The sequence below is a fragment of the Drosophila sulfurigaster genome, chromosome 3 (genome assembly GCF_023558435.1).
Source record: "Drosophila sulfurigaster albostrigata strain 15112-1811.04 chromosome 3, ASM2355843v2, whole genome shotgun sequence".
NCBI lineage: Eukaryota > Metazoa > Arthropoda > Insecta > Diptera > Drosophilidae > Drosophila > Drosophila sulfurigaster.
The window spans coordinates 55759646-55772533 of record NC_084883.1 but is presented as its reverse complement, the minus strand read 5'-3'; the positions used below and the strand labels follow the sequence as shown (position 1 = coordinate 55772533).

The window sequence follows — 12888 nt, the reverse complement described above, 5'->3', positions numbered from 1 at the left end:
TTCCGCCACAAGTTGAAAAAGAAGTTGTCTTATGTTAATTTGTCTTTATGCTTCGCTACGCTGATTCGGTTAATAAACAAGTTGCTGTGTAGTGGAACATCGCACGGACGCCTCGGGGGCGGCGATAGTGAAGTTGGCAGCGGCAACGAAGCAAGTGCAATATGTCAAATAGACAGAGACAAGCAGCGAAGAAGAATAAGCAGATTTCCGCATGAGGGCCAAATAGCAGAAACTTTGCCGCATTGCATGTTGGTCAGTCGGCAGTCACCAGCAGTAGCAAAAAACTAAACTCGTCGACGCTCACGATACAAAACGCATCAAGCGTAAAGCAATACATGTGCAAGCAAACATAATGCAATGCAGAAAAAACAACAACGTCATTTCGTTTTGCGTGCATTATGAACTGTGCACGGGAAAGCAGCCCGTTGTTACACTTTTGGGTTAAAAAGCAACAACAACAATCACAAATGGCGGGCAGTGCAACGCTGCACTCGACGTCGACGCCGCGACATCGTCAGCACAACTCAGTGCACACTGCTTTAAAGGGCCATATCTGACAAATGTACATACAAAATGCGAAATTTTAAAAAATTATTGGTGTTTTATATTTGATGCTAGCTTGAGCAAATGTAAGTAACTTATAATAACTTTTTTATTTTGGCGGCAAGGGTGTCAAATGACATTTGCTATTAAATGCCGTTAATGGTGTTAGCAATGATAGTTAAAATCAATAAGCCTTTAATTGCTTGAATTTAACGATGATCGTCCACACCCCGCACATCATAAAATTTTACGGCTACAAGTTCATCTACCATTCCACCTGACCTGTCCTTGTCTATGTCGTTTGTTTGACCGTTTTACGTTTGTTCATATCGCTTTTACACCTGTCTTATGCTTAGACTGGCCCCAATGTGCGCTGGGCGCTGCCATCGCCAACGCCAAAGCAGCGACGTTACCGTCGTCGTTGGGTGTAACATATTTTCTTTTTTTTAACTTCTTTCCCTCTTTTTTTTGTCGATTCCAGCTACGCCGAGCGATACCGCCGCACATTTAAGCCATGCTCACAAAACCGACTTTTATTCGTTAATTAACCGTCGTGGGGCGCAGAAGTGCCAGACAGCGCGAAACCAGCTTAACGGAAGTCCACAGCAGACACATAAGACAGACACTCTTAAGCAGAGCTTTTGCGGAAACTTGCTGTGAGGGCGCAAAGAAGTGACTTCATTTGGAGAGCACATCACAGCACCTGTTGTGACACTGCACGCTATTGTGGCGCTTTCTGTTTGTCACTGTCTTTGTCTCTGTCGAGCCTTGGCCTCGTGTTGCTTACACTCTTTCACTTCGGTTAACGTCACCGTTGCATGTAGACGCCACGGCACGTGCGTTGTTGCCTCAAACGCTTCTTCCTGTTCGCTGCAATCGATTAAGAGACAGTCGCTCGGTCGCGAGTGCATCTTCGGGAGCTATGAACAAATTATTCTAAATTATTATACAAATTGCGATAACTTCATCTTAAATAGTGTGCTAAATGCTGACAACATTTTGCCATAAAGCAAAACACCCGCATTCGAAGCGATAGCTATTTCAATCAGTGTGATTGTCTTATCAACATCAACAGCAACTGTAAAATGTTGTTTTGGAAGCGGCTCTGTCGACACCAAGGCGAGCCACCGGCGGCAGCAACGACGATGACGCCTTCAGCATACAATACATCAGCAACATCAACAACAACAATAACATCAACATCAGCAACATCTTCTGTATCAGTTTCGTCTCGGCCCAGAGGTAAGTTTTGTCTTATATTACATATTTATTATATATGTACATATGTACTATATATTTTGGTTCAATCACGCCTCTTTAGTTAAAAACGCCCACGCGGCGCCTAAACAAATGTATAAACCATAAATACTTACATACATATGTATATGTATTTGGTAGTTTAGTTTTAGTTTGGATTCGTCGTTTTTATTTTATATTTGTGTTATCGTTGTACACGAAATCCGTTTGCCTTATTTGCATAATTTGCCTCTTAAAATTGTTTCGGTTTCTGTTTTTATTGACTGGTTTATTGATTTTATTTTGTGATTTCGTTCGCTCGCTATTCGCAGTCTTCGTCTACATACTCCAAGTCTCAGACCTCGTCGGAAACCCATCTTAATTCCCCTTTTCCTCGCTCAAGTCGTAGTTACTAGTCTGTGACTGTCGCGAACGCTTGAAACGCATAATAAATTACTATCAAATTTTATCACCTACAAAAGATGCTGGGTGAGCAGACAAACGCGTAAAGCAGCTCATCCCAATGAGACATAATGAATAATATTTTATATGGATGTTATGTAAATATCGTTTTTTTTGTCTTGAGTTAAGTTCTGATTATCCTGGGTGGGTTTTGTGAGTGTTAACTGTCGGTAAAAAGATTTATGAATGAGTTTCCATTGTTTAACATAATTATACATGCAGATGTTTTATATATGTTTGAGTTATGGGTCCACACAATCGGTCTTGGATTGGTTTAACAATTTATTGTATACAAGTGTATAGCAATTTCCAGTATTATTCGCATTCTGCCGTGTAAATTACAGTATACTCTAGTATAGTCTAATTAGATAGTATACTAAGAAATATTTCATTTAATATTAAAAAGTTTTGTTGTTGTATAATATTCGTAAGAGGTTCATCGAGGTTAATAATGTCGAATAAATACAAAAATAACATTTTTTGAATTAAATGAGGTCAGTTTTAAATTTGTTTCTGATTACAAAATATTTATATTTATATTTATCAACTGTAAAATAATTCAGCGACTTTTGTACCTTCATTATTTGTCCCTTTAGTCCGCCGCATGTGTCAAGTCTTATTTTCCTCAGATTGAACAAGTGTGGACCACAGTTGTCAATCGTTTGATTGTGGTTTTCTTTTTGTCTGATCGTTATACCATAACTTTTGAGCTAACATTCCTTTGCGACCGCCTTCGCTTGGCCCTTGGCGCTGGCCCTTTTTTTTTTGGTCAACATGACTTTGACTTGTGGTAATTTGATGTTAATGACACTCATCAGCAGTGACACAAACAACGAAAAGAAGAGCAAAGTGACATTGACACCGCTTGACTCGCTAGCACACTCTTCCCCAATCTCATTTCCCCTGTGCACGCTTAACACGATTCTACTAGATCGCCGGACAGCGACATTTTTATGTTGTTTTCTTCCTCTTTTCCCCTTACAGCTTATAATCGGCTTAGGTATGAGAGAGTATCTTTGGCATGTTGACGGTCTGGAGGTGATACTTTTTGGTTGAGCATTATGCCTTCACATTTGGCTAGGCATTCTTGTTATTAGTTCGTCTCTTGAGTCTTCTGTTTACTGAATCGCCATCAAGTTGCATCTTTTATCGTGCGTCGTAAAATGACTTCGGAACGACAATCGCATAAAAATGAGTGCAGCATTTTGTTGTGACATTTTTATAGTTTTCTCCGTAGCTAAGTTTTTTTCCTGATTGTTGTTTTCTCTTATCAATGTTATAAAATAGTTGTTGCCATAATGCGATGATGCGATTTGACAATGCGGCTTAAGCTACAGTCGAAGAACCGATCCTAAAATCTATAGAATTTGCCTTAAGTCTCTAAATCTCTCTCTCTCTCTCTCTGTCATACTCTTCCTATCTCTTAGTCCTTACCTTGTAAATTGTTAATAAATCAGAAAAAAAAACAAAAATTACACCAAAAAATATGAGCAAAAAATCGTTCGCAATGCCAAAAGCTGCACTTACACCATCATTATCAGCTTGTAAATAAAAAGACTTTATCAATCGTTAAGCCAGAGGCGCTGGCATCAACCGCTATCAAGCACACCAAAATTGGGAGCATTAAGAGAAGAGAGCAAGCAATTGTGGCCTGCAACCAACTATCTCACCTAATAACATAAAAGTTATCGAAATACCGAAAGACGAGACAAGACTGCAGTCTGAAGAAAAAGGGACGAGGTTTATGAAGCAGTGTGGGGGGTCTTGGGATAAGTACAAATATTTTTATTTATGATTTTACAGATCAGCATATTGCTCAATAATTTTTACCGATCCGAGCCAACAAAATAACTTTTAAATTATAATGCCCGTCCCTCCGCTTGCAAAATCGCTTCCCAAAACTGAGATTTAAGTGCGCCAATTTTGAAATTATTGGCGGCTGCGTATGCAGATAATCGTGACCTGGTGCTCCACACACAAATACACATATAAAGATGCAGTTTGGCGAGGCTTCGAATCCGACATTGACTGCATGCCAATAACTCAGAGCCTGGCCAAATACCACAAGGAGTAACTAAATTGCTGTGTGAAAGATCTTTTTGGGTAGTCGAAGCGAGCGCATCTTTGGGGCATAGTTTTTATTTTACTTGTGATTTGTATATAAAACTCGTATATCATGACCCATTAATTTAATTACTCTATTTGGCATAGTTTTCTTAGACATGAAACTAGCCGGCATGCAGGGGAAAAGATCCGGACTAAGCAGCTACATTACCTGTATTATATTCGCAACTATTTGGGGCAGCGTTAATATTTTCCCATAAATTATGCGAAGCCAAGAGAAAATTACTTTAAAATTTATGGCGTTCCATGGGGATCTTTTAAAGTCGCCTCGATACATCCCTTCGTGTATCTTTACACGCAGATGTTGCCCTTTTATTTTCGCGATTTATGTGCAGGCTGTGAGAACAGGTAAACAGGCTACACACACTCTGCGAGTAGAGGTTCTGGTGGCTTATGCTGGATGCCTCTTCCTCATTCTCCTATAGGGGGCAGTGATATTCGCGAAATAACGTGTTTCAACTGTTGTCTGCAGCAAGTGGGCGGGCCAATCGGTCTGGGAATTTCGCACGATTGATGATCGACTCAATGACTGACTGACGGACTGACGGATCCACGGACAGCGAAACGGACTAACAAACGAAAACACGGGCAGACAGACAGGCACATCATCTGACAGTTACGTTGACGCCGGCCTGTCACCGCTTTGACATAGCCATTTATGTAATTATACACACACTCTTCGCATCAAACCGTCCCTCCCCATCACACATTCGCCGCCCATATCACAAAGCGATCGCGATCGCACAATATCCCACACCAAAAGAAACCGGGCTTGTAATTATTTTCTACTTAATCTTCATCACATGCTCAACATGTCGAAAAGTTAAGCGAATCGACGCGATGCATTCAACAACAAAAGTTCACCAGAGAAAAAAGAGAAAAGAGAAGAAACTAAAAGAAATTTGTTAGTGTTGGTCTCTCCATATTGGCGTCGTTGCATTTCTTGCATATCGATTGGGTCATACTTGATAGGGCCAACTTAACATCTTTGCCAAATTCTTTTTAAAAACAATAATATCAATGTATATAGAGCTATTTGTCTCGGATCACTGACTAAACTGTCAAAGCCCATTTCAAATAGTAAGATCGACGGCTATATTTAATTACCACTTACAATAATTTATTATATAAATTATTTGAAAATTAGTTTTCAGTGTTTATATTACTGTTTAAACTACCTACAAAGACTGTTTGAAGTTTCGACTCGACCATTTTTACACAACATAGTTGAGATCTCATCGTTGGACTGTTTTAGAATTTTTGCTCGAACTATCTTAAATCACACAGTTAGTTAGTAATTAAATACTTCAATGTTTCATTTGTCTAAATGACAAAAAAAGTCATTGCAATTCATGTAGTTCTATTTTTATGGTGATGAGACTTTATTATCAAGAAGTCTAATTTACAGTAGACCGTGTTTTACTTGCGTTATGAAAACAAAAATCACGTAATCGACAAATCACGGTAAATAATCACCAAGTCGTGATTTGTGCTCTCTTCTACGCATCGCTGCCTATGTTAGAGGCACGTACAATGAGACCAAAAGTGAAAATAAAATTATATATACAAATATATGTGCTTGTGTGATTGCATATTTTGAAATGGCAAAGATCTTGGTAGAGTCTCCCCACTCGAGTTGTAGCTTTTCCTAAGGATATATGTATATCAGGTGTTTAAAAAAAACAATTGCTTGCAGAAGAAGCCGGTAACTGAATTTCTAGTGACAACTATCGACTTTTAAAGTTTTATTGCTATTTATTTCGGTTTAAATACAACCATGTAATTAAATTTAGCACTTAGGACATTACATTTCTTTGTAATGAACATACACGTAACAAAATATGAAGGCTTATAAATCACGGTCATACATATATGGTAGTCCTTTCCATAACTGTTGGCAATTCAAATAATGAGGTCACGCCCATGCTGTACACTGAACCAAAGCCTTGATTTTGGAGCAACTTGGCTCTGTTATGAGTTCTCGTACCACTGTTCGTTCCGAGTTTGAGGCCACACTGATTTTGTGTCATATAAACCTGTAAGCGAAGATTATGTTACCAGAATTAATTGCAGCCAAGGTGAAGGCAAAACTGGAACTGAAAGTCAACGCGATACTAACTCCCCCAGTTTCACATCCTGGCCCTTGTTGTGTTCTTCTTTACTGTTCCTTCCTTCGTCACCTGACGACAGCACGTGCTACAGCTGCCGTTGTCTGCCAAAGTTGTGTCTGTGTCTCGACTGACTTTTCGCTTGGTAATTTTGATAATTTAATTGAAAAATTATAGGTTTACTTCGTGTTGAAGCCTTAAAAATGTTCTTCCAATGGCACTTAAATTGATTTTATTCACTTATCCACAACCAGTTCGACCTAAAGTATTTCATTTATTCACTTAAATTGTGTTTGATACTGTTTGTCTGCAGGTGTCATCAGATGTTAAGGGAAATTAATAAAACATTGCTTTAATATGGAGAAGCAATAAAAATATCACAATATTTTTGCGGAAACTACTCCCATTCATTCAAATTGTGGGAATGTAGTTCTTTAGAGTTGTGAAAGTCGAAATTTTAACTTGAAATATTAATTTGAACCTATTAGTTAGAAATGGCTTAACTTAAAATGAAAAGTGTTTTTTGTGGTTTACAAAAAATGTGAGTTAAGCAATGAAATGTTAAACAATCTTTAATTATTTGATGTAGATATTTCAACAACTCGCCTATAATTTGTGACTGTTTAAGAGTAAGAGAGATCGTTCTCATTTTGAGTTTTATAAGCTATTAAATCTTTTGAAAGGTTATAAAAACTATTGCCAACGATGTACAAAGTTTTTGGATGGCAATCAGTAAATATTTAAATTTTGCTGAATCTAAAATCCATTGCAAATCCAGTCAAATCCGTTTAAATTCAGATTGACTTCAAGCGAAAACCATTAGCAGATTCATTGCGTATCATAGGGCAAAGAATAATTGTAATTTAATGGACCGCTGAGTAGAAATAGTGAAAACTAAAATTGGAAAATAGAAAAATGAGTGTGAGTTGTAAGGACCAGATGGAGATTAACGCTCCAGAGAGCCAGAGCGAAACCAACTGAAGTCCTGTCAACTTCCACAACTTCCATTTATGTCTAGGTGTCGAAGAAAACAATTACCAGACATCGCACAATTCACCAATACACCTCTGTCTTCCCTTCTTTCCATTCATATCAAATCTGTAGCAGCCGCAGCACATACATTATGTAATCCTTTTTGAGCAGCCTGCAGAAAATAGTAAGCAAAAATTGCTTATATTTATTTTTAACAACATGCATCTTGCATACCGCATCCGTCGTTCAGCACATCCGACTACCTCGTTCTCCTTCTGTTATTTTCTTGCTTTTATTTTTGTAAATATTCCTTGTTGGTTTTCTCTTTCTGAGTGCTACCATCCAAGGAAGACGCGCAGCACAGCTCAGAGCTAAGCCGATTTCGTGGCATATTTTATGAGCGTCGTCTGCAATGGAAGCAAAATGACCCAATGGAATTTTTGAAACCACCCAAAACTACAAAATACTTATTATTTTCACTTTAGTCTCTTGCGGCAAGTAGTGAATAGTCAGAACAAGTATTATAAAAAATGTCTTGTAGTTTTGACAATATGAATGTTTTCAAATATTGAATAATTTTTTCACATATTTATAAAACTCTTAACATTTAATTAGGCTAAGAGTAGAGCGCACTCTTACTTTTCAGATAATGTATTGAGAGCAACTGAGTTATCCCATAAATCATTTGAAATATACATATGTATATGTACTTATTGTTAGATACACTTGAAGAATAAGTATATTAAGATTGACAGTGGAGTATCTAACTTTTTCGAGAAATTCAATTTGATATTTAGTATCAATTATTCGCTTTAAACGTAAATATAAGTGAGACCTTTGAAGTGGCGTGTAAACATCATTCAGGGGGTTGACTTGCGTTCTTAGCTACCCACTAGAATCAGTTCTGTTGTAGTCTGCTTCCCTTAAAACAAAAGCGAAGGCGGATAAAAGTAACAAGCGTATACCTCACTAACGAAACTAACAGGGGGAAGAATGGAAATACCAACAGCAACCAACAGCGACAGCAAAAAAAATGATGAGAAACTTGAGAGTCAAGCACGCAGAAGCTTTAAGCCGCTAAATTGTATCGGATTACAGCAAATTTCAAGCCACGATGCTAAGATTCCTTACCTGTAGGCGGGGCTCAACCTGCTTTTGAGCTTGCTCTCACTTCGGCTCCCTTCCCCGACTTGAACTACGAGTAAAGTAGTGACTGTATATTGTGGACCTCTTTTTTCCTGCAGCTGGTATGCTAATGAAGGTGCTTCAACCGGTGTCTCGCTCTTGTCGTCCTGCTATGAATGCTTTTAAAAATGCTATAGGGCATAGGATGCATTGAAGCAAAGGTTGCCAGCCGGAGATGACACACAAGTGCGACTAAGCCAACTGAACCCGTGAACTCGCGGGGGAGTAGAAGCAGGTTATACATCGTAACTGTTACAGTTACATTTGAATTGTCAGCACGCTTTACGGACATTTAAAAACCAGCCAAACAAGTAAAGGCAATCAATGAAATTACTGATTGATCTCTTCACTCCTGACATAGTACACAATTTGCTTAATTCGAGATCTGCTGCCAATGCACTTACATTTGCCCCTGTCAAAATGCAGCAATAATAGGATAAGCCGCCGGAATTTCTGCGGTCTTAACAAAATTTAAAACTGTATACTTTATAGGATGACTCGAATACTCGAATTTGTCTTTGAGAAGTACTCTACAATGGTGGCTGCCAAATTTTGTTTATTATTTTATTACACTAAGATACAAAACAATAAGTTTTTTGAAGTTTCTTGGTCGGATAGAAAATGTTCATTTTAATGTTTGATTAAATAGTGTTCACAAATATTTATGAATCGTCTAGAGATCGTCTTCAAAGTCAATCATTTTGGTGCTCATTGATTTGCAATATTTTTGGCCTGGCATACAGCAACAGTAATTATTGTTTGAGGCTTTTCAATTGCGTTACCAGCTTCGTTCTCAACTACATGTACATCTACAGGTTTAGCTGCAAGTTCAAGCGCGGAGTCAGTCACCATCAGGTGAGAATATAATAGCGCAATCGTGAGATGCGTGACTGCAATTGCCTCTACGCCTGCCACTAACTATGCACGCTGGAACCTAATATTAGTATACTGCGATACAAATAAACGAAACGAAAGAGCGGCAATGCACTTTTGACCAAAGATACCCCGCGAGTTGAGCGACAAAAGCTTATTATAGCTTGCTTAATTTGAAGCTTGATTGGTTTGATGATTGCTTTGCCCCACTGTTTCGTAGTATGGTCGAGGATGTGATGGGTGTCTGGTTGTTGACCAGCGACCACTGCCCAGCGCCCAGCTGATAGGCAACCCAACAAACAGATAATAACGTTCGACTGCCTGAGTCGAATACAGACCTGGTTGGCCTTTGACTGGGTAACGCACACTGCATTGAACTAACTTCATTATAAGAAGTGGGTTTTAAAACTTTTACTTGCCACAGACTCGATTCCTGTTTTGATGGAAATAGAATGGGATGACTGAGAGATGCGTTGGAAAATTCGAAGAGAAAGTACGGAATTTGAGTAGAATAGTCTGCGGTTGCTGTTTAATTATAAATTACAAGTTTTTGGTAAGAAAGGATCTTGGGCAACGCTTTTCCGGAAAATTAAAAGTTTTGCTTCCAATTTGTAGTTTGGTTTTTTCTTTTTAACGAAATGTGACATGTGAGAAACATTTGGCATTTCAGAATGTACACATAATTTGCAACGTACATGCAACTTTTGTAAGTTTTAAATGAATTTGTTTCTTGATATGTAGTGAGAAAGGAAAACAGAAACTTTTCGCCAGCCCTTAACTTATGCCAATATTATGTACCTATTCATTTTCTTACGCGACAACATTTGTTGTTATATAAATAAGAATAAGAGTGGTACCAATAAAAAGTACCTTAAAGATTTTTTGTAGCCAACATCTTTTAGCTTAAACAATACCAAGCTGCAAAGCCATAAAATCAAAATCTCTATTAAATTTTTTTTGCGTAACAATCACCCAAACGATGAAAAGTCGTGCAACTTTTGGCATGTATTAAACATATGATATTTGCTTGTGGCCCCGCGGGTGAATTTCCTGTCTAGAGCAAATGGCAAACAAAAGCGAGAAGAAAATGCGTTAACCGAAGGCAGGAGTCAGCTCCCAAGACCCAGCCTCTGGTCCAGAATACTGTAAAAGACGGGACTTTGCTAATAAAATAAGTCCGTGCAAACGTGCAGCGTTTCTTTACCTTCATTTTCCCATTGCGTCTTTTTCGTTGCTTCTGCTGCTGCCTGTGGCCTGTAAATTTGAACGCCTCGTGCAGACATAAATTGTGTGTTAAATACATTTTATGCGTTTTCTGCAAAAGGGCTCCACAGGCAAAAGTTGCCAACTTTGTGAAAGTCAGTCGACTGAAAGCACAATCAAGGTCAGACCAAACGATGTCGTCTTCTTCCTTGTTGACGTTGACTGCCTTGGGGCCGAGACGCACAAACGCTTCATATGATGTATGGCAACAACAGCAGCAGCGTCAACAGCAACGGCAACGCGTACCACGTTACGTATTAGAAACGCACGTATTGCTTCTAGTGGAAGTGGAAGTGCCCGGGCTTCCTTAGCCGCGTTCTTCGTCTTGGGCCTTCATGTTTGTAATCCTTTAGTTGTTCCTTTTATAGCAGTCAAGTCATAAGAGGACTGAAGTTGGGGAGACGTATGAGCTTAGCTTGGAGCTGGAGCACCAGCTGCGTATACACATGTTTGTGTCACATTTGGACTACTATACATATTCCAATGTGAGTGTGTGTTTGTGTGGGTGTATCTGTATCTGTATGTGTGTGTGTTTTTATTCTCTTTACTCCATGAGTTTGGCATTTCCTTTGTGAATTATAAAGAAATTTGTTGTTACTCGCTTTGGTTTGTTGTACAAAGCTTTACGTTCCGTATTACACTGGGTATGGCGATGACGTGTCGAGTAGTCCATTCCGGCTGATAGTAAAGCTGCGAATTTTCTGTGCATACTTTTGGGAGTTGTGCGACAAGTTGTTTTTGAACATGTTTAACTTCAAATGACACTTGCTGAAGATTGGATTAAATACGAAACAGATAACAGTAACATAACAATGTTAAGTTACAAATCAATGCTCAGAGAAAGTTCATCAAAGTTAAGTTGCTCTGCAAACTTTAAAATAATACTTATGACTATTTCTTAGATTCTGGGAAGCTCTAAAGATTTCTACCGAAATCAAACTGCGCTTGTCACCGTTCTGGATGCTCATCTTTCGCTTTTGTGGCGTCACTTGTTTGAATTCCGCTCATTGATGGCTGCCTTAATGCTTAATGGCATCTTAGTCGTCGGCTTTAATTTTAATTTTTTGTGAATCTCGCTTCCTTTTCATTTAAATTTTTTTTAACTGCGTGTAGTGTTTAATTACCAGCATTTCAAGCATTTCGTTGGCGTCACTGAGGCAGCTACGGGTGTAGCTCCAAGTTAAATAAAAACACCCTTGTGTTGATTCATACAGTTTACAGTTGAACACAACCAGGGAGCACTTTGAAGTGTGATTCCATTTAAATTCAACTTTAACAGACTGCTAGATACTCTCAGATGAGGCATAGTTAAATTGAAAGATGCTTTTCTTAAATAGAGACATGTTTACCTCTTTGATCTTACAAACTCGTTATTATGGACAGCCTATCATCACCAATCGACTGTTGCTTTCTTTAAAATCAACACACAAAATCAGGTTAAGAAATTAAGCTTCTACATTTTTTTAATATTGTTCGGTATTATTAAAGAATAATAAAAGAATAAAGCAATCAATCAAATCAATTGTCAAAATACCATATATATTGATTAGGATTGCAATGAACATTTTTGTTAACAAGTATAGTGACAAATTCATTTGTTGTGGTAAACTCAACTAAAAATGTGGGAGGGTATTTGCACTATTATTGTATAATGTTTGTAGTTGTGACGATGTGGTAGTGGCGTATTTTCATATCCATTACAATTTTTGACCGAAGCCCTTAAATTTGTTGTAATATATCTATGCGTAGTTGTGAAAGGAGGAGCGTACAGTTTATAATTGCTTTAATAAAATATGCGTGATTTTTTTGTGCAAATTTAATTTTCAGGTTTTGCGAGAGCAATTCAATTTGCGAGTGCTCCTGTTAGTCTTTGGCATTGCTGAAATGTGCTATATATTAATATATCAATAAAAGGCCAGCTCAACGGCTAATCGGTTGAATGAATAATATCTCAAATTCCGCATAAATAAACCAAGATGATTAATATATTGATATCAATTTCACAAACTAAATGATAATGCAATTGCAGTTGTAATTGTAGTGTGAGTGTGCCAAAGTAGACTTTGTACAAAGAATACTTTGTGTTTACTTGTTTGTTTGTTGGTTTGGTTATTGTGTTGCA

The 12888-nt window shown here is 38.1% G+C and overlaps 1 protein-coding gene across 2 annotated transcripts in view; it reads left to right on the top strand.

The window, feature by feature from the left end:
* Positions 1-22: 22 nt before the first annotated feature.
* The window catches only part of LOC133846297 (uncharacterized), a 39560-nt gene continuing 26694 nt past the window's right edge, over positions 23-12888 (top strand). The window contains exons 1-2 of one of the 2 annotated variants that reach the window (XM_062281170.1): positions 23-629; positions 1025-1785. In XM_062281170.1, the coding sequence (XP_062137154.1) occupies positions 1629-1785 (157 nt within the window). In that variant the 5' untranslated portion in view covers positions 23-629; positions 1025-1628. The remainder of the gene's footprint in view (positions 630-1024; positions 1786-12888) is intronic. The other variant, XM_062281169.1, reaches the window with a different exon arrangement.